Raw genomic sequence first — 22,603 nt, forward strand, 5'->3', positions numbered from 1 at the left:
GTATTTTGTAATCATCAATATATTTACTTAAAATTCTCAGACTGTGTTTATATACAAAAAGATATATGTTTTGAGCAATAACATTCTGCAATTTTGATATATAATATTTATTAGAATATGAAAGGCAAAGAAGATTTTGAAATCCATGTGTATAGTGTTGACTACATTGAGGATTAAGATGAAGTATGTTCTACCTGCATTCAAAGTTAGAAGTGAATGGTATGCCTCAAAATGTGTCTATTGTTAAAATTATTTCTTGCATATTTTTATATTCACAACACCAAAATGAATGTAGTGATTGAAATAACAATACTTTTTTTACAGAAAGGTATTTCAGTGGGATCTTGAGTCCTTTGACCCTTTTCATTAAGTGTAGTGTTTCTTGATATATTCTTTCTCAATGGGAGATAGTGATAAAAGGCAGCTAAAACAAAATAAAGCTAGGCAATTATAGGTAAGATATGCAGTATTCAATTTAATTTTAATGGAAATGGAACTCAATCTGTTATTCTGTTCATAGAGATTAAAATATATAATGCTAAAGGTGTTTCTGTTTAGCTAAAATTAGTTATAATGCTTTTGGTAACTCTCAAAATTTTTCTTGTCAGTAAAATGGAGGTACAAAAATGCTGTTAGGTTAATAACCTGTGAATAAATAAAATACTACTTTAAGTGAGATCTGTGGGAAATAGTGTATATTAAGTGTTGTTAAAACTATATATTCTTTTTAATTGGAAAAGTTTATATTCTATTGGGCATTTTTAAAGATACAAGAAGTCCTAAACCAGATTGGCTTTTAATAACGAAGATAATTGCATTTTGATTGTGTATCAAATTGTGTATTTCCTTCCAATTTAATTTATACTTGAATTGTGTAACTGATAAATATGTAGAAAAGTTTTTCCCTGAGAGAAAAATGTTTGTAAATATATAAAATATTATAAATAATACTATATATAATATACTAATACTAAATAAATAACAAATATATAAAATATATTCTACATTTTCTACTACATTACCTTTTCTTATCCTGAAAATTATGAGTTTTTCAAATTATGCCGAAAATTAATATTTTTCACTTATTTCTGTATTTCTGTCATTGTTGATTAGAATATATCTTATGTTGTTGATTATCTCATATAAATATTATTTATTGATACCCCAATATGTTCAGGAACTATGTGAGGAGCTGAGATATAACGAAAATCAAAATAGAAATGGTCACTGCTTTCAAGGAACTTACAGTCTAATGGGGAAAACAAATAATTAATGTGCCCACACTACGACAAGGTGTTGGGTTCAAGAGCTGTGATTAATACCTTAAGAATTCGGAGGAGGTGGCTCTATGAAGGAAATTGGAGATGGCCTATATGCGATGGTCTCATGCTTTCATCTCTAGCTGAGACCTTTATTCTGAGCTCCAGAGCCAGTTGGAGCGTAATATCCTCACCTTATGTCTCAAAGACACCTCAACCCAAAGATGACCAAAAATGGACTTTGTGATCCTTCTTACCCTAGAAAACAAGCACAAACACTGACTCTTGTCCAGTATCCTGTGTCATCTTTGATAAACACGCTTTCCTTTACTTCCCATGACCGATCTAATCCTATCAGTTTTATGTTCTAAATATCTCTTAACTGTACTTTTCTATCCATCTCCGGTGCATCTTGCTAGCCCAAGCCAACATTATCTCCTCCCTGGTCTAGTGGAATAGTCCTTCATACAGTCTTTCCATACCAACTCTCACTTCCATTCTGTTTTTAACCTTACATTCAGAATGAGCTTTTCAAGAGTTATTATATCTATCATGTCTTCCCCTTGACTAACACCCATTGTTAGCTATTCGTTATTCTTATGGTAAAGACCAAAATCCTTTATGAGGTCTTGCGTAATCTGGCCCTTGCCTATTTCTCTAGCCTCATCTTGTACCTGCCACAGTACTTTTATTCTGTGCACTGCAGCCATAGGGGTGCCCCTTCCCCCACCAGAACACAGTTAGCCATTCCTTTAGAGAAGGGAAGCCTCCTCTGAACCTGCAGACTAGGTCAAAACTTTAACATTATGTATTTTTCTAACACTTGGTAGAATTTACCACAGTTTGAGTTTTGCTTTGTTTTAATTGTTTCATTATCTTTCTACTACACTGTAAACTCCAGCCACCATGAAACTGAGTCCATACTTAATTTAACTTATGTATAATAGGCACCCAAATAAATGTTGTTGAGTGAATGTCTGTGGGAGATTAAGTCACTATATAAACCGACATTTGTTGTAATTATTTATCTTGGGTAGAATAAACATAATTAGAGATAGTTGAAGCAATAAATTGTAGGATAGAATCACATAGATATGCATGTATTAATAGTGGTGTTTACTGCTATGAAATGATGACCGCACTCAGATCAAATTGACATGGTATTAAAGATGAGTTGGCTTTTGAAAAAGGTCAGATGTGGTGAACTTAAGGAACAGGGCCAATACATGCACACACACGTGCACACATATGACTTGAGAAGTAAATCAAGTATTCTTTGGCTATCTCCTAAATTAAAATATTCAGAATCAAATAGAAGTCATAATTTCCTGTTAAGTGTATTGGGGTCGGAATAACCAATAAAGAACATTTGAGTGTTATGATGTATAACTTTTGCCGGTTTTCTGTCGTGTTCAGATCCTTTTGGTAAGGGTGAAGGACCTAATAGTCCCTTTGAAGGGATCTTCCAATGGAGATACTTAGATATATGCTGTTCTTAGCTTTTTTTTTTTTTCATTATTTTATATTTTAGGGAAATAAAGCATAGACCATGAAGGAATAAGGGTAGTATTTAGAAGTTCCTAGGGCGTTTAGGAAAAGAAAGCAAAACCCACGTATTATGAGCACATTTTATCAGACTTTCTTCCACTATGCCTACCGATTGCTGCCTATCTTCAATATAATGATGTCAAGGATAATGGGATCAGTTCTTCACCAAGGAAGTATTGGCGGTGTATTGACTCTTTGTCAAGCTGCTCTTGGTAGATTCCCAGAAGTATATCAGAACACACAATTGGCTACCTAATTTATCTCTTCTTTATCTGTGTCTGCTGTATCTCTAATATAGATTTCATCCATACATGACACATTTGCATATTGAAATAGCTCAGGAAACATCCTAGAGATTTCTTAACTACCAATACTTCTTGCTATATATGTAGAAAACCCTATATCATTTTCTATAAACTAGAGATCAAGATCTGCTTGCGTTCAAATCTCAGCTCCCTTATTTAATAGTTATGTGATCTTGGGGACTTAAACTCTCTGTGCCTGTTTCCTCATCTGTAAAATGGGATAATAATAGTACCTACTTCACAGGGTTGCTGTACAGTTTCAATGAGTTAATATAAGTAAAGCACCTAGGAGAGTGCCTGGCATATAGCAAGTTCCTTTCCCTGTATACTTCATCTTCTTAGGAGAGCATCTTTTTGAAAAGAGTTGCTTATTCAAGCTTAAATAGTTTACAGTATCATTGATAATAAGTACTAAAAGAACACTCAAGTCAGATTTAAATTTAGTGTTTATTTTTCACTTATCCTTTTGGTTTAAAATCGCCATGTGCATTTCCCGAAAACATCTCTTCCTCTTTTAGTTCTATGCATTGTCATATAAATTGAGCAATTTCATTTATCAATTATATTGATTTGTCATTTTTTTTTATTGACTTGTCTGTCCTTCTCCCTAAATTGGAAGTTCTTCTAGGATAGAGACTTCATCTTGCTCAATTTTATATTCTTTTTGCTTAGTGTTTGGTTTTCAGTAACCCTAACTAAATATTTCTTCAATGTGGTAGCTCTAGATCTATAAAAATAAAATGTTTGAAGCACTCTTTAGTTTTTTTTCTTCCTTCTTGTTTTATTGTTTAGAAAATAGAGAACCATTCTATAATTCAGGATTCATTTGGATGAGACTGATAATATTATAATGGAATTCGGGGTTAAAGGCTCACCATAATTTTTTCTCACAGTAATTTCCTTTTCCTATGTTACCTATATATATAAAATATACAGTGAATTTTACAAAGTTAAAGTATTTTAAATAAATGAATTGACGGGAAGTAAATTACATCTTGGTCTGACAAAATTTGTTTATTGCAACTGTTTAATAAAAGCTAGTTAGTAAAAATACCATTTAATTTTAATCTTTGTGATTTACATTGTGATTATGATAACTAACATCTTCATTTAACGTCTCTTGAAAAATATTTAAGTTCTTAATGTGCTATTTTGTCCTTTGATAGTGTAACTTTAAAGGAAAGACTTAAAATGAAGAGGGGTGTATGTGTGTGTCTGTGTCTGTGTCTGTCTGTCTTTATCCTAAGGGCTAACAAAATATTACAAATTTAAGAATATTCTAAAGTTAAACATCTTTTTGCTAGCTTTGTCTTTATATTCTTTGGTAGATTTCAACTATTCCTTACAAGCTTTTTTGTTGGTGTAGAAGTTTGAATATGCATGACTCAATAGAAAACATTTTAGAATTAGATTTTAAAAGTATCTCAAATCACCGTGTTGTACTTCAAAACAGGCCAGCTGTATGCACAGAGCAGTTCTTAATTAAGTTAAAATGTACATTGTTTTAGTAGTCATCTTGACATCATTGCTTATCATGCCTTCATGCAACTGATGGGAAACTCATGATATCCATTCTACAGAAAGAACTTTTTAGAGTCACGTAGTAAATGTGACAAACTTTCAAAGTTAATTTCTGAACACTTAGCAGCTTGAATATTTATAGGTAAATTTTCTTTTAATGTGCTAAGATATTAAAAAAAACTTAATAAAGAAAATGAACTTATAAATAAAATATTTTTATTAGTTTTGCCAAGATATCAACATACTCCTAACCATTAGTATTACAGTTGACTGCATATAAAAGGCAACTCTAGATCAGATACCTTTTCAAATTAATAGATGTTTTGAAAATGTTTCCATGACAGTCAAAATTATGTCAAACCCTACTCATGACCCATCTATTTCCATATTTCTTTGTACTCAGATTTTATGTACTAAATCTTCACAGGTTTTTACAATGTCCTGAAGAGGTAGGGGAGCTGTGTAAGCATTATGTTTGTCATATAATTCTTGATTCTTTCAAAACAAGAAATACAGTTTGTTAAATTATATATGCAGTAATTGCTTTAAAATGTAAATTGATGTTTCTAAAATGAATATTTAGAATCTTCCTTTTTTAATGTAGTGGGGGCATGATTACTAGGTTCTTTTCTACTCGCCTGACAGTCACATCAAACACTGAATACTTAAAGAGCAGGCACGCGACTCTAAAGTGAATAAAGAATCTGTGGAAGATCACTATGATGTACACTTTCTAGAGCAAGAACCTGGTATGATTTATGGTTCTTACTGGCCTAGCACCAATATGGAACAGATACTAACAGATGTTTTCAAATAAGTGAAAGAAGTTCAAGTACACAGACTTTGATAACTAGAATTTAAAAAGATTGGTTAAAGTTATCCTTTCTCATTTTGAATTCTAGTACATTCGTAAGATGCTTGAATGGAGAAGAGACGCTATATTTTAAAAAGTGCAATGAGTTTGAATCTGCTAGTCAAATATTTATAATTGGACATAATTATGAAAATCAGTAAGCGAACTAATAGAAGATGACACAGTTGAGACTAACATGTGTATTTTAGATTAAGCACGTAAGACTACATGCTAATAAGGGTGAACCTAAGTGTTGTACCTGAGACTGTATTACACTTTAATTGAAAGCTTTTTCCAACCTGAGTTTCTGTGATTATGTTCTGGATTCCTTTATGATCACAGAGAAGCAGTTCAAAAAAAGTATACCATAGGTAAAATCCTTTCACCTCCAATAACTAAGGGTAACCAGACATTTTCTAGAATAAGCCTGACAGATGCGCTGACAATATATAGAGATCTGACCCCAATCTCTCTTTCTCAAAAAGAGTAAATTATCAAATATAAAGATAAAATCAGAACATAATTAAAGAGTGAAGAAGTAGAGATATGATATGGTAAATACCCCTTAATTTTAAAATTGAGTAACTAGATAAAAACAGTTTAGAGTAGAGCTTGGCATATGGTACAGACTAACTATTACCTGCTATTTCAATTCTCTTCCTTCTCCAGGTTTAGGAATTTGTTGGGATAGGTGCTGAGTTTGAGTCTTAGTATGATGAAGGAAATGGAAGAGGAATTGCTACATGAAAGAGTTGAAAAGAGTTCAAATACAGTTATGTATTCTTTTCTCTATATCTCTGATTTCAGCAAGGGAGAATTACTTTGTGAGCGGTCTTCAATTTTTTTATACATTTTTGAAAATAAATAAGGAAAGATATGTATAGAAGTTGTGCTAAATTATTCCCATTCTAGAAATCCTCTAATGACTTCATGGTGTATTTAGAATTAAATCCAAGCTCTTGACCATGGCCTACAAAATCCTACATGATCTAGCTCTTAGTTACCTTTCTAACTACATCTTCTGCCAGTCACTTCACCTTAGCCAGACTGGCCTATTCTTGCTGATCCCAGGCTCTATCCTATCATTTCGACTTAAAAGTAATCAGCCACACTTCTCTACTACCCTAACTATTTACTTCTTTTGTTGCACTCTGTTTTCTCTCTTAGAACTTAGCATTATATGAAATTATCTTATTTATTTATTAGCTTACTTATTACGTGTCTTCCCTCTCCCCCAGAATGTAAACTATGTGAGACAGCTCATCCACATTTTTGGCACTTTATACTTAGTACCTACCACATAGTAGGTTCTCAAAAGTTTATGCAGATAATACTTGTTTATGGACAAGAAAAAAGAGAAGTCTCTTATTAATAAGCCACTTAGATGACCACCGTGAACATCTTTATATATTTATGTAGGCTTTTCTCTATACACACCACACACACACACACACACACACACACACACACACACACACACACACACTTAAATATATGCATATATATAATTTTTTTTTCAGAAGGACCATACTTTATATCATGTGTTTGAATCTCACATACTTTCTACTTTATAGCAGCCCTTCTCCTAGTTCTGTACATGATGAATAGTTTCTATGACTTCAAAATGCTGTAGAGTGAAGTCTATTCCTTAAAAGAAGGTTTTGAGTCTGGCGGCTGGAGGTGCAGGGCATGAGGAGAAAGGACTCATGAGGAGGAGTAGAACAAGACAAAGTTTAATTTTCCAAGCAAGGCATACAGTTTTGAATCACAGAGGTCCTTTTGGCTACATGTTGGTGAGAATCAGTGAATCATGTACGTATCTACTGCCCTGAGTTATATTTTTTTGTCTTTTCATCAAGTTTTTTGGTAGTATAAAATTTGAATGAATATTTACTTAAGAGATAAATCTCTTCTTTCTGCACCATTCCCCCCTATATTCAAAGGTACCACCTGCTTGTATGTATGATTTATAGTGTGAGTGCCTCTTGAAACAGAAGGACCTTATTAGTCAGTGTTTGTAACTAAAATAAAAAGTCTTCACACCCACACAGAAAGTTCTTCTTGTACAGAAAGATACATATTAGCCCTAAAATGGAAGAATGAGTCATAGCAGGAAGTACTTTTGAAGAAACCATTACATGTAAGTTAAAGAATATTCTAACTGTAGTATTAAATGTTTGAATTCAGAGATAAAGCACTAAATAGGTTATCCCCTGATGCAGGGGTCCCCAACCCCCGGTCTGTGGACTGGTACTGGTCCGTGGCCTGTTAAGAACCGGGCCGCACAGCAGGAGGTGAGTGGCAGGCCAGCAAGCGAAGCTTCATCTATATTTGCAGCTGCTCCCCAGCGCTAGCATCACCGCCTCAGCTCCACCTCAGATCTTCAGGCTTTAGATTCTCATAGGAGCACTGGTCCCTGGTGCCAAAAGGTTGGGGACCACTGTTGTCATGAACCTTATAAGACCAGTGACTAGTAGAAGTCTTATAAGTGTTAGTCCTTCAAGGTAATGGTAGTGGCATGTCCACATGTATCATAGGTCCACAGATGATAATTTTCTTCTTTCTCCTTAACATCTTCCAAACTTCTGTCTTTAAGAAATAAAACCATATCTTTTATGAAATCCTCTCAGACTATTTAAATGATTTCTCCATTTTCCGACCTCTTATACTACCCAGTTTGGCACTTGATATCTCATCAAATGTTGTTCTCCATTAGTTTCTTGTCTTGCCAGTTGGATTTTCAGAATCTTGGAGGGGTAGAGTTATCGCAATGTTTCCATTTGTCCTCAGATATTGGGATGTCGTAGGTGATTATTTCTTGATTGATTTCTTTTAACCTAAATCTTTCTCCGTTTCTGTCATCTTTTCCCCAATCACTGTGTCTTTGCCTCAGATTTCCCAAATGTAGCAGAAGCATAGTTATATGGACTTAGATAATCATTCCATAAACTAAATAATCAAAATTTAGTTGTAGTTTATATATTTAATTGCTATTTGCAAAATATAACACCTTTCTCCTTCTTTAGCAATGTCTGATTTTTTTAGCTCAACTTTTACCGTCACATACCTAGTGGAAATTAGTTAAAAGTAGTGAACTTGGACAGAGTCTAAGGTTCTAATATAGTTGCATAACTCTGAGTAAGACACTTAATTCACTACCTCGCCTTTCTTAGCTGTTAATAACAGTTATTACTTTGTAAGGTTTTTATAGGATAGGATACCTTTTATGTGCTGGGCATCTACTGTGTTCTTACAAAGGTAGATGGTATGACAATTACATTTTTACAAATAAGAGAAAACTGGAACTCATAAAGGTCAAAAAAACCCCTACTAGGTTATACTATAACAGCAAATCTGATGTTTCAACCCAGGTTTCTCCGATTCCGAAGCTCATGTTCATTTCACAGAGAGGAATTAGATGATTTTCAAGATCTATTCTAAACTCTGTGGCTCTCTGGTGTTGTTTTTTTCTGTGGATTCAGTAGATACAACAATATTTTAAACAGTCCTTGAAATGAAAGGTTATTTTAGTACTAAAATACAAGACTGATACACCATACCTTTAGAAATTGTTCTAAACTCAGGTAAATATACAAAGAACAGCAGTAAATATGGAATTGGATAAACAAAGTAGAAGAGTAAATCGGATTCTAGGCTTTACATTGAGGGAACATTGATTTCATTTTTTCTACATGTTAATTAAATTCTTTCCTAGTTCATATTTATTATTTTATTTATTTATTTTTTAAATCAATCTTAGTTTTCATAGTTTTCCATGATACTTTTGTACTTTATTGAAGGTATTACTATAAAAAATTTATAATAACATTTTGAGAGGAAACTTTTGGATATGAATTCAAGATGCTTACTAGTAGTTTATTTTGGATTTGAAGCATGAGATGTAAAGATTAATTGCTTTCTAGATAAATCAGGGTAAACTCCATAATGGCTTTCGACCTTTTTCAAATTATTGCAGGATTGCAAGTGTTCTTGTCTGTAAAGTATTGTAAGGAGTGTTTTGATACATGTATTAAGTCTCTGTGACAGCTCTATAACAAAATAAATGTTAGAATTACAAACAAGGAAAACTCCCATTTTCATTGTTTTCTTCTGTGGCTGTGATAAATAGTATTCTTAACTTCCATTATTGTGTCATACTTTGTGTATGTGAATATATATTGGTAGATACATACGTTTGTGCATGTGTTTATTAGAGCACAAATTTGGCCCAATCTGAAGTGATGTAAAAAACCGCTTGAATTAATATTGCAATTTATTTGTATCAAATCCAGAGGGGCTGCATTTTTATGAAGAAAGTTATAAATACCTTAAGCCTAAAGAAAAAATTAAAATTTGTACCACTTCTACAATTACACTTAGAAAATATTTTTAAAACCACTTTAAGCTTTGATATTTTGCTTTGCATTTTGATTTACTGAGGTTAAGATTTTGTTATTATTTGCTTGTATTATAATAAGCATCCCACAGTCCCAAACAAGTTTATTTTAAACAAAGTTAAGTTATTTATTTGCAATATTTAGTGTTTGGGATTTTTTTCTAATACAGTAATATTTCAATATTTGTTTACTTGGATGGTAATTTCAAACTAAATCTGGCTCAGCTTGTTTCATTTTGCATATTCTCAAAAACTTTGTAGAACTAATTTCAGTGTAAGTTCTAAGAGTCAGATGTGTGACCATAAATTCAGTAGAGGAAGAAAAATTTTCTCAATTATATACTTTCCTGTGCCTGACACATAGTAGGTGCTAAATAAATGTTTAATGACTAAATATAGTTTATTGATCAATACTGCCACCTATTTCCATCAGAGAAAATGTAGATGCTGGGCATATATACTATTTTATTTGATAATACATGTGATAGGACAGGTTTATTAACTCGTCAGTCTTAGTTGTGAACCTTTTCATGAGAACTTGCATCCCAGAAAGTTAATGACAGTGGCTTAGTGAGATTTCAAAACGTTTTTCAGCCTCAACATGCTTGGCATTCCTTTCTTTGATGTTGAAATTTTGAACTGTCTCTAATCTAAATTTTGTGCTCAGGGCAAGACAGCTAACTGTGGTAGGTGGTTTTCCTAATGAAATATCAGAGTAAAGAATGTTTTCATGATAATAATAAAGAAAATCACTGACATAAGACCATAAACACATTTTCTTACTCTTATAAAATGGAAGTAAATTTTTAAATGTTAGCAAGGTAATGAAAATAACTAACAACATTCATAGTATCAACTAATTATAATATAGTAGGTAGACTTTTTAATACTAAACAAATATATTATACATTAGAAAAATGATGCCATGGTTGCTATTTGCTCATATGACTAATTATTAAAAAATATTAATTATATCTATGTATCATCTTCTACTGTCTTAGAGTAAGATGTGAGCCTTTAAGGAGTAGATAGTAGGGAGAAAAGATGTATAAAAAAGAATGACAATGAGGTATAATAAATGAAATAATGGAAGAATTTATTTCAAATGAAAATAATGAACTCTGAGGGTCAACCTGAGGAAAAGAACTCTATTAATTACTCCTATTTTTTTTTTTTTTTACTCTTTCCTCTCTTGACACTATATATGAAGATACTTCTCTGAAGATATAAAATTCAGAGAAGACTGTTTTGCTGTTTTTATTTTTCTCACTGTTATATGTAGATTAGTTTTGTTTCTGCCCATACCACAATTTGCTCTTCTAAAAACTTAAGTCATCCCAACTAATTGCTCAGAAAGCACTTTCTCTTGTACTAGCTCACAGGTTAATCATTCTCCTGCCATTATTTCCCAGAGGCTTAGACTATGGGGCAGTACATTTTCATATCTTTGTGCTGTTTTTTTTTGTTGTTTTGTTGTTTTGTTTTTTTAAGTCACTGCTCTCATCCATTCTTCTCACACCCCTAGCTCAACGGAGTTGTGATGAGATGAGCACTCGGTCTGATAGACTATATTCCTGGAACTCACTATTAGTCACTCTCCTTGTGAATAGATTTCCAATAAGGCTTAAAAGTTGTCAGTCACCACAAGAAATAATTTTTTATAAAATGAGACATTTATTGCTTAGCCGAAATTACATGATGATTTAGTATATTATAGTGAAAATATATTTCATACATTGAGATATTCTAAAAATTTGGAAAACAAACACAAGTATGCTCTTAGCTGTAAAGATTGTCTAGCTAATCTTTTCAGTAAACTTGTTAACATTCTAGCATAAAGCATAAAATACTTTTTTTCTGGTGAATTTATTTAAAATAGATTATAGGCTGATCTCAGTTTTAAAATGTTTCTGTCTACCACAGGGATAACAGATGATAGATAGATAGATAGATAGATAGATAGTTAGATAGATAGATAGATAGATAGATAGATAGATAGATAGATAGATAGATAGATCGATCGATCTGCAGGCAGGCAGGCAGGCAGGCAGATAGAAAGACAGACAAAGGCTCTTTCAATTGTACTACTAAAACACTTAAATCTCTGAGTAAAGTTTTAAACATCTGTATTTTAGCCAAGACTTCCAGAAATAGGAATGTCAGAATGATTTCATTTGTTTTGTTCACATGGATTATGATGAAAGTAATATAATAGATCATAATTTTCATTAATAGTACTTCAGAGAATATTGAAAATCATTCATTTTTATTCTAATTTGAAATCTAGTTAGAGACTTGGTTGACTAGCTTTGCTTGGCAAATTTTTTCTTCACAGTTCTCAAATTAACATTGTAAACAAGATATTATGGAAAATTATTTACATACTTGGAAAAATAAAGTCTTCATGAATACTTATATACATTCTCACTTAAAGGATAAGCAAACTAGTAAAAAGTCATTACCAAGTGGGAACCGTGGTAGATGTAGGTTGTGGGGTGGCGGAAAGTCTTAATGTATACTTTTTTATATATCTTTTTGCTTTTTGAGTCATGTAAATATTTTGCCTATTCAAAAATAAAACATGAATATACATACTTACATATAAACATATTTGTGGGGATTGGGTTTTCCTGTAACTTCATAGCCATACATAGGAGCCATGTGACCACAAGAGCATTCTTTGAATATACAAATTAAGATATTTTCTTCTTTAAATATCCTAGGTTTTGAGACAGTGTTTCTGGTTTATTAAAGTTGATCTGTGTCTTCAACTGAGTAGACTTAATTTGAAAAGGTTAGTTCAACTAGAGATAGGACATGATTTTAATTGAAGTCAACGTATACCATTATATGACTGGTGGGGAGTCCATTTATATCTGTCAAGCCACTGACAAATTTGGGAAGAGATTTCAGGGATTTATTTTACAATTAGTTTCTTCAGATAGCCCAGAATGGTGTCGTATTAGGGGGTGGGGGGAATCACTCCTTATTTAATTTATTTTTTTAAATCCTGAGTTCTCCGAAGCCTCTAATAAAAGAGTTTATGGGTCCATTCCTAGTAGTTGGATTTTGTTTGGTTTGGTTTGGCTTTTTTTTTTTTTTTTTTTGGTGCTGAGAGTAAGAGATTTCTTTTTTAAAAGGAACTTTCTTTTGAAGTAAGCTAATTTTATATTTAGAAAACTAACTTCTGCTGCATACATATGTGTATTGTTTGTGAGGGTAAGGGTTAATTTAAGAGCCAGGTGGAAGATTTTTAAAAAGATAATAGACTATAGAATATAATTTCCAGGAGAAGATCCAAGATGTACATCTTCATAAAATTTTAGATGATCTTATTTCATTTATGTTTTTAAGTAAAAGACATTACACTGACTTAATGTCTTAGTTGTAAGGGTAAACATATTTATTTTTTAAGTTACTACTTTATGCAGTATTTAGAATCATTTCCTAAAGAAAGTTATTTATTACCATAGGAGAGAGTATTAAAATGTGATAAGTCTAAATAATATTTCTTTTTTTCTGAAGAATTTCTGAGTACTTAAATAACTACAGGCACAGAGTTTACTTGTAATAAAGAACATTAATGGGGAGGGTAGGAGTTAATTAACTAGACCTTTAATAATGGGCCTTTCTAGTCCAAGCAATCTTATAATTGCCTCTGAAGCTAGTTGTGTAGCAAGTTGCAAGATGAAATATCTAGATTTGTGTAGTAATCATTCTTAGAAAAAGGTTGCCTTCAGGCAAACTTTTGTACCTTTATTATTATGGAAAATACCATTTAATGATAAGCAATACATATTGTCAAAATAATTTTGGGGGTCCAGTGCCTCCTGTTTACTTAAGATTAAATTAACAATAAGGATAAAACTCTCCAATGAGCACAGTTTTTGCTCCCTTTGTAGAAACAGAACCGTTTAGCCAAACTTTATATACTTACTACTAGTTAGTTAATCTTAAAAAGATATTCTAATGATTACTAAAGATCGATGAAGTGTGTGGTAATTTTCTTGAAAACTATGTTTTAAACGAATGAAATGGAAAAGCATAGGGAATACTTTCATTAACTTGAGAAATACACAGGTTGAAAAATAACTTAGTACATAATTTCTGAAAATGCCATATGCTCCAAACGGGTTTACTTTATTGTAAATCCCCCAAAGAATATTTAATTTCTCCCTTAAGGATTGCCCATTTAGTACCATCCAGGCTACTTGAAAAATGCAATCAGCCTGTGCCAGGACTGCAATAGGACAAGTTAGTGAAAATAGCCTGTTTTGCTTCTGTTGGGAGGACCAGATGCAAATATATTCCATTTTCAAAATGTTTCTGAAAGGACTTATTTGTGGAAATGATGCTTGCCATTTAAAACTCTTCAAAAAGGCAGGTTTTACAAAATACAAAAATAATCTCCTGAAAGTTTGAGCGGGGAGAGGGGGCTGTCATGTGGGGGCGGTCTCATTTGCTGCCCACATCCTCCCTCTGTTCAGTGCGTTGTGTGCTTACGGGTTCCCTGGAGCGGATCACCATATAATTGATGTGCAGTCTGCATTGCTGAATCCTGGACTGCACCATTCTGTGTTCAAGGGAAGATGTAATCTGATCCCTCTGCTGCTGAGGGAGGAATCTGTTCAGTCAAGGCTTTGACAGGGCATAGTCTCCTCCAATAATCTTCTCGGTTCTCTCTCATTATTCCCTCGAGTTCTCCTCAGTCAAGCTGCATGTATGTATGTGTGTCCCGAGAAGCGGTTTGATACTGAGCTGCCTTTGCCTTTACTGTGGAGTTTTGTTGCCGGTTCTGCTCCCTAATCTTCCTTTTCTGACGTGCCTGAGCATGTCCACATTAGAATCTGTGACATACCTACCTGAAAAAGGTTTATATTGTCAGAGACTGCCAAGCAGCAGGACACACGGGGGCACAGAATCACTGAAGGGGAAAAATACAGAAAATATGGGTTTCTACGGCACACTAAAAATGATTTTTTACAAAGTAAGTAATCTATTTTCTTCCTGTGTTGTATGATTGTGTGTGTGTGCCTGCCTGAGAAGGAAAATCTGTATCATCAGAGATGGCTGCAGTATCCTCTAATTTTGGTGGGTGGCTAGATGTCTGGTGTTCTGTTTTATATTGTGGATGTAAGCAAATAAGGGAAAGACATGAGCTGTAAAATGCTTTAAATTTTAAAGAAAATGTATATTTGAATCTGAGAATTTTTCACTAAAAATATATTCAGACTTTGGAAATGTGGCTTCGATAAATGCTGACCTGGAAATACTCTACCCTTAGTTGGCTTTCAGTGAACCTTTTGCCTTTAATTTTTCTATACCTTAGATATATTATTTCTTTTTTCTTTAGTTGACTCTATTAAAGTGTAGAACTGCTAGAATCGTTGGGATTTATATTTCAAGAGATCATATTTACTTTCTGCGCCTCTTAAAAAATTGCAGAATTAATTTTTGGTTCTAAACTCAGTATTTTCAGTAAACAATATAATATTAAAAGACTTCTATAGTCATGCAGAAAGTATTTTATAAAGTATTCTAAAGACAAAAATTCTTTCTCAGTGGTTCCCTTGGTATGCATTTTGGACATTTTTATTCATTGAAGGTTTTCTAAGATGGAAATAAAGTTTGCTTTTAGTGGCAAATGGCATTTGCACCAATGTATTTACAAAATCCAGGGAAGTTCTGAAAGCCAGTATTCCAAACTTAATTAGAGTAAATATCAAAGTTTCTCATAATAATTTCGAAAATAAGAATCTGTGGAAGTTATTAAAAAAACAGATTTTTAAGGTAATCTGTACTGACTGACCTTTTAATGGATACATTTGCGTGTATGTGTATATGTGGATCTATAATTTATATACATGCAAGCACGTGGCTACCTATGTATTAAATCTTTTATATTTTGCTTTTTATTAAAATTATTTGGAGAAAGAAAGGAATGGTTTTTGAGAGGAATCACTTTAAAACATGTAATGAGTACAGAAAGTTCTGAAGGGTTGAAATAAGACTAGTTCCATTTATTTCTAGTGGGTATTTCATGAAATAAGGTATAAATTGTGGATGAGCGTGTCGTATCCTCACCTCTAGCCCCTACAATTGTAAGATTGTCCCTGTATTTTGGAAGACTTTCATCAAGATGATAAAAACATAGTCTATATTATCCAGAATGTGGTTCAAAAAGATTTTACAGTCTGGTTGGTCCTCTTTAGTATTTACAGTATAGCATGCTGTGTTATGATGTTCCCATGTGAGGCAGTCGGTAAGAAAATAAGGCTGATGCAAAACAAGGGTTTTGAACCTTATTATAAAAATGAGAATAGCTATCTATCACTCTGGGGATTTTGCCCCTGTAATTTTCAGTAATACAATAATTCATTAGCAGACAAAGCTGAGAGGGGTTGTTGGAATAAAAGAATTGAATCTTATCATATCTTATTTTCTGACTTTATAATTAATATATGTATAGTTCAATAACCAATAGTAAAATATAAAAAAAATACTTTAGTATTGATGTTGACAAAATACAATTCTGAATATATTTAGAGTATTACATATATATAGCATAATGAAATACTTTAAAGCTGTAAATGTTGGCTATACCTTACAAAGATGCGTAACTCATGTTTTTTAAATCTTTTTGTTGTCGTCACTTTTCAAGTTAGAATGTTTGTCCTGAGTATCTGTCAGTAGAGCTATGTTCTGTGTAACTATCAATTGATGGCATTTTTTTCTATCTTTAGTTTGCCATCTCCAGATTTTTTACAGTTACTTTTTTTACTGACCTCATTGCCCATATTCATTGCTTTATGCCTTATTATAATTATGTTTCAAGATCATTTTATTTACATTGTTCTCTTTACTCTTTATAATAATATGTGTGTTTTAAATTTAGTTATTCTTACTTCCATTCTGAAATTTTGAAATTTCCTGTTTATCTTTCTTAAAATATGTTTTTAAAGGAAAATGAAGATCAGTAAGAAAGGCATGTTAAATATGGTTCTTTTCTGTGTAGATTAAAATGATATTTTCCCCTATGTTGGTTCTTAAACTGGAAAACGTGAAAGGGATATTACTCTCAAGGAATATATATGACGGATATCAATTTTTCAATCGCCATACACTGTTCATTTATAAGCTGGACAAAATATTTGGGGGGAAAATTCACCTTTCCAGTCTTGTAAAGAATAAAACAAAGTAGAACTAATAGAAGAAACTATGAAACATTTATTTTCTATATTAATTAACTATGCCTAATTAACCTTGTAGGCATATGAAAATTAAGATTTTTTCAATATTACCAATGGTAAAGTTAAAATTTGATAGTTGGGCAGGTGATTTTTTTAAAAAACATATCTTATTTGTTTTACCTTATAGATGAAAAGAAAGTTGGACCATGGTTCTGAGGTCCGCTCTTTTTCTTTGGGAAAGAAACCATGCAAAGTCTCAGAATATACAAGGTAATATTAAGTATAATAATTGATTCTCTCATGATTCTCATGTTTCTTTAAAGGGTTGATGATTCTAAAAGCATTTCTTTCGGTTTATTCTCATAGAATTATATGTCACTAGTACTGTTGACTGTTTAACACATTTTGAGATGACTGAAAAATTGGGAAATACATCATTTTAAATAAGGAGAAAATGTCTACCACTATAGCTTTATATTTTGTTACTAATACGTTGAAGTAAGACACAGCAGAAGTTCTCTAATTAACCAAATTTTTAAATCGCAATTCATAAGGAATTCTAAAAAGTAAGTCTGAAAATATGAATATGAAGAAATGTGTCTTGTTACTATAGCAACAGATGTTCCAGGGTGGATATTTATATATGGAAAATTGAAGATACATTTATTAGCAGTGAAATAAACCTCGCAATTACTAACTAAATCATATTTCCTGAAGTTACTGTTAGAAATCTGCTTTTATTTGTAGTTCTCATGTTTTTAACACATACATTTCTATGCCAGTAGAATAGTTTCCATAACAACTAAATACAATTGTAGTCTTGTTTCCTGCACCATTCCATCATTTTTGGATTTTGCATCAGTATAAAACTTTTCCCACTCTCACGCTAATTAAGCTAACTTAAGCACAATATCTACTACCCAGCCAATTAAAAATGTCTTTAGATGTCACTTGGACTGTGGTATTTTAAAATTTAAATGACAAAAGTATCTTAAGAACTTTTTTTGGTCTTTTGTGAATAATTGTCACTTCTTCAATTAACTGGTTGAAAGTTAGCTATAGAAACCATAAGAACTTTTATGATGGTGACATTTCTTTTTTTTCCTAAATATTTTCATTTAGAGTTATTTTTATTCTGTAAGATGAAGTAAAATGAACATTGCTTAGACATAAGTTTTTGTGATTGAGCATTGTTACAGATTGCATCCTTTTTTTCATGGAAACCTATATATTCATTCAGTTGTTGAAAATATTCCTTTCAAACGCTCCTATGAAATTTAGAAATCATAATAATTAGAATAGTTTTATATACAAAAAATGCAGAGATGATACAGAAGAGAAAAAGCTATCTCTTAGTTATTCAGGAAATGCTGTTTGTGTTATTTTCTCATATGAACTGTCCCTTCCCTCTTACTTACTTTTTGCCTTTTGACAATTTCACTGTGTTTTGGCACTTCCACCAGGAAGTGTGGAGTGATAGACAGGTGACACTGTTTACTTCATTTTTGCTTTTTCCTTCTAGTCTTGATAAAGTATTTCTTGGTAAGAAAGTTGAGTTTAATGTTTAAAATGTGCTATTTTTTAATGTATAGATTCCAGTTAACCATATTCTTGGTCTTCTTTTAATATGGCTGATACCAGGATAAAGGTATTGAATTGCTCAGTTATTTTTAAGGCAGCTTATAAACGAAAGCTGAATTTTTACTACAGAACACAGTTTAGTAAAAATTTGTCTGTAGTAGCTCCCTTTTTATATTGAGAAAGCACTGGAAAAGGTGAAAGTTTTATTTTTAGCCTCTTAACATATAATAAATACTATATTACTAAAGCAGAGCAAACAGCATATTGATTTCCTTGTCTTTTTAGATACGTTGTCAGTATATAGTTGATGTTTTTAAATTTATTTGATAGATTTTCTAATAAGATGAAACTATAATTTTCCATCATTTTTATTAGAAAATTTAAGTTATAATCAGTTTAAAAATTGCTTTATTTCAGAGAAGAAAATAGAACTTACCTTTGAAATTTGGTAGATGAAAAAATAGTCTTAATTATTGAATGGTAGAGATTGTCATAGATGTATAATGTCAAGATTTAAAGGTGAAAGATATGAAGATTTTTCTGTAAAATCTGGTGACTGAGATACATATTTTTAAACAAATTAATGATACAGTGTATAGAAAAGAATTGGAGTTGTTTCATTAGTAATTTATCAGAGTTTGATATTTAATTATTAGGATACAATTTGTATGTTTTTTGGATTTAAAACACTTTATTATCATAACTTCAATAAATTGAAGATTATTTTACAAATGTAATTGTTAACTGAATCTTTCTGCTCCTTTTTTTAACTGTCTCTAAAGTAAAGATGTTCAGTATTTACCTTGAGTTTAAATAATTTAATTAAGTATTGAAATTAGAAAGTAAATCATAATATATTAATAGCAGTTATAACTATACTTTTTTCTATTAATTAGTCATTTTTAGGAGAGTTAGGCAATTTTAGAGATAGATCATCTAGTCTTAATCCTTCATCTTACTAGTGGCAGAACTGAATTTCAAGTTTTTTTTTAAAACTGTCTTAAAGTTTAAATTTTTGTATAATAGTGGTTAGGTGATCTCATTTAATTTTACATATAATGTGTTTTCAATACTTACCTGTTTTGAGTAAACACATTTCTAATCAAGGATTGCTTCTGTCAAGTATTATCTAGACTAAGCTTTATAAATAACAATAGAAAATTGGAGAGAAATAGACAAATATTATAAATAATTTAGAAGGCATCTGGGCAAACTAAAGGAATAATGTAACTAGTAAAATGTCCAAAACATTTGGACATAGAATTTCTACATATGGATTTTTTAAAGCATTTATAAGTCTCACACCCCTTTTTATAAAGGATATTTAAACTTTTGTTTAATTATGTTACTGGAGACCAGTCATAAGAGAAGTGGAACCTATATCTTCTAAGAAAGTATTTTAACATTATTTGTATGTATCAACAACTTGCACTTTTGCCATAGAGATTCTGTCATTTGATTGCAATTAGCATTGCTGGGATAATAACAGGTGTTATGTAGGAGGGAGGAAACTTACTCTAAGAATAGCAGAATTGGTTTTGTGTATCCTTGTACTCTGGGAATAAGCAAATAAAAATAATAATTTGATTAATGTTCGAAATATGCCAGATCATCACTCTTATTAAATTAGAGCCCGTTGTTCTTAATAAATATCTATCTTTGCTTCCACTCTTGTGTTTTTTGTAGTACCACTGGGCTTGTACCATGTTCAGCAACACCAACAACTTTTGGAGACCTGAGAGCAGCCAATGGCCAAGGGCAACAACGTCGCCGAATTACATCTGTCCAACCACCTACAGGCCTCCAGGAGTGGCTGAAAATGTTTCAGGTGACATATCTAAACACAGTACTTGAAATGTTTCCCTTGATTTCTACAAAATAAGGAATTATTCAGCCATGAAAAGGAACCATTACGTGCTATACCTTGGATGAACCTTGAAAACATTATGCTAAATGAAAGAAGCCAGATAAAAAAGGCCACATACTGTATGATTACATACGAGAACAGGCAGATCCATCGAGAGAGAAAGTAGATTGCGTGGTTGCTAGGCTATGATGGGAGGGGAGGCTGAGACTAACTGCTAACAGGTACAAGGTTTGGGGGGTGTAACGGAAGTGTTCTGGAGTTGGAGAGTGGCGATGGCTGAGCAGCAGGATGGGTGTGCTGGGAACCACCGAAATGTCCATTTAAAATGCTGAATTTTATGATATATGAAGTATATCTCAATTAAAAATGCTATTAAAAATAAGGGAGTTCATTTTAATTTTTAACTATTACTCAGGGGAGTCCAATGCTTATTTTATAGAGGTGTGCATTTGCATTTCTTTTATTGCTTTTTAGATAGTAAGACCTTTCTTCCTTCTCCCCTTTACGATTTGGTTTCTGGGCTTGTTAAATGTACTCGTGCTCTAAACTGCATTGCTTGGAAGCTGAGCACTGAGGAGTAATGTTAAGAACTCCACTCATTAGTCCCTGGTGGTAGCTTGCCCATCACCGTTGCCTTAGTATCCTCCAAAGGCTTGATGCAGCTTTTTTTGCATTATGCCATGTTTTTGTATGGCTTAGTGTGCTCAAATTCTGATTACTATATTTTAGTAGCATTTGAATTCTTTGAAAGTTTACTACGATGATGAGCTATAACCAAACCTTGAAAATTATGAATTTTATAACTCACGATAGTGATATTAAATTGACTTATCTCTTCTTCCAGTGAAGTAATGCATATAAATCAAGTATTTAGCAAAATAGTTGGCATGGATTAAACACTCAATTGTTTTTTATAAATAATAAATGATACAAATTATGTAAAGTGAAGGTATCTGTGATATTAGCCACTATTCTAATGCAAAATGAATTTATTTCCTTACCTCTGGCTGCTTGATTGGTGATATTTTCTGGCTGCATAAGGGAATAAGGGTTGAAAAAGAGGATACTTTATGTGACATTTCAGATTTTTAAGATGTCCATTTATGTAAATCTTAATATTTTATATACCTGGGCAAAAACTAAATAAATCCCATTTTTTTTTTTTCTGTAGCTAGAAAACTCACTGGAAGCAATGCCATTTTTAAATGGATTTTAAAAATTGTTTTCTACCCTTCAGGTGATTTCAGAAAAACTAGGATAAACTTTTCTTTGTGGTTGATAACTGAAAGGTTGGAGCAGTGGTTCTTGACAGGGGGCAGATTGCTCCCTTGGTTGAAACATTTTTGGTTGTTACAACTGTAGGGGCAGGACATTGCTGGCATCGACTGAGTAGAGGCAATGTAAGGGACAGCCTCCCACAGCAAAGTTATCGGGCCCAAAATGTCAGTAGCACTGAGGTTGAGAATCTATGGTTAGAAGAATAAAAAAATGTATTTTACTATTATTATTACAGCGTTGTGAACCACTGCAATTACAAAGAATTGGGTTTTGTTTGGCTTTGTTTTGTTTTCATAGTCATTTATTTATTAAACTTACCGTGCCCCAAGGATTATTTCCTCCATTCCTCCAGGTTCATCATGATTTTTTTTAATTGAAAATATTTTTTTTCCTACGCATGCCCTCAGAATTCTAAATTTTTTGTTGCATCCTTAAAAAAAGCAACATCCATTAATAAGAGGCGAAGATAGAACTCAGACATTTATACAGTCTTTCAGAAATACTTTAAAGAAATACTGATTTCTTTTAGCTGAGGAAATGGGAAGATGAGTGTGTTGTCATCTTTGCACATGTATGCAATGTGAGCAGCACACTACTTGAGAGTACTGCAGAAGCTGACTTCATGTCATTTTTATGAGAATGTACTAACATGATCAAAAACTACACTATTAGTAATAGTTTCGTCATCGCAGACAGCCTCCAAAATACTTATTTTATACGAAAAGCTTTATTTATTACCAGAAGGTAGTCTAGAGTGAGCTTGAAAATCAGTATGGGCCCATTTTTTCCCAATATTCCATAATGT

At 32.2% G+C, this 22,603-nt stretch overlaps 1 protein-coding gene across 10 annotated transcripts in view; it reads left to right on the forward strand.

The window, feature by feature from the left end:
• The window catches only part of FBXW7 (F-box and WD repeat domain containing 7), a 175,699-nt gene that overhangs the window by 131,868 nt on the left and 21,228 nt on the right, over positions 1-22,603 (forward strand). For 8 of the 10 annotated variants that reach the window (XM_023530192.1, XM_011359381.2, XM_023530191.1 and 5 more), the window contains 2 exons: positions 17,260-17,342; positions 20,340-20,481. In XM_023530192.1, the coding sequence (XP_023385960.1) occupies positions 17,260-17,342; positions 20,340-20,481 (225 nt within the window). Of the gene's footprint in view, positions 1-14,508; positions 14,870-17,259; positions 17,343-20,339; positions 20,482-22,603 lie in introns of those variants that run through there. The other 2 variants (XM_011359386.2, XR_002780113.1) reach the window with 2 other exon arrangements.

Source organism: Pteropus vampyrus, unplaced genomic scaffold, assembly GCF_000151845.1.
Source record: "Pteropus vampyrus isolate Shadow unplaced genomic scaffold, Pvam_2.0 Scaffold47, whole genome shotgun sequence".
In the NCBI taxonomy this organism is placed as follows: Eukaryota; Metazoa; Chordata; class Mammalia; order Chiroptera; family Pteropodidae; genus Pteropus; species Pteropus vampyrus.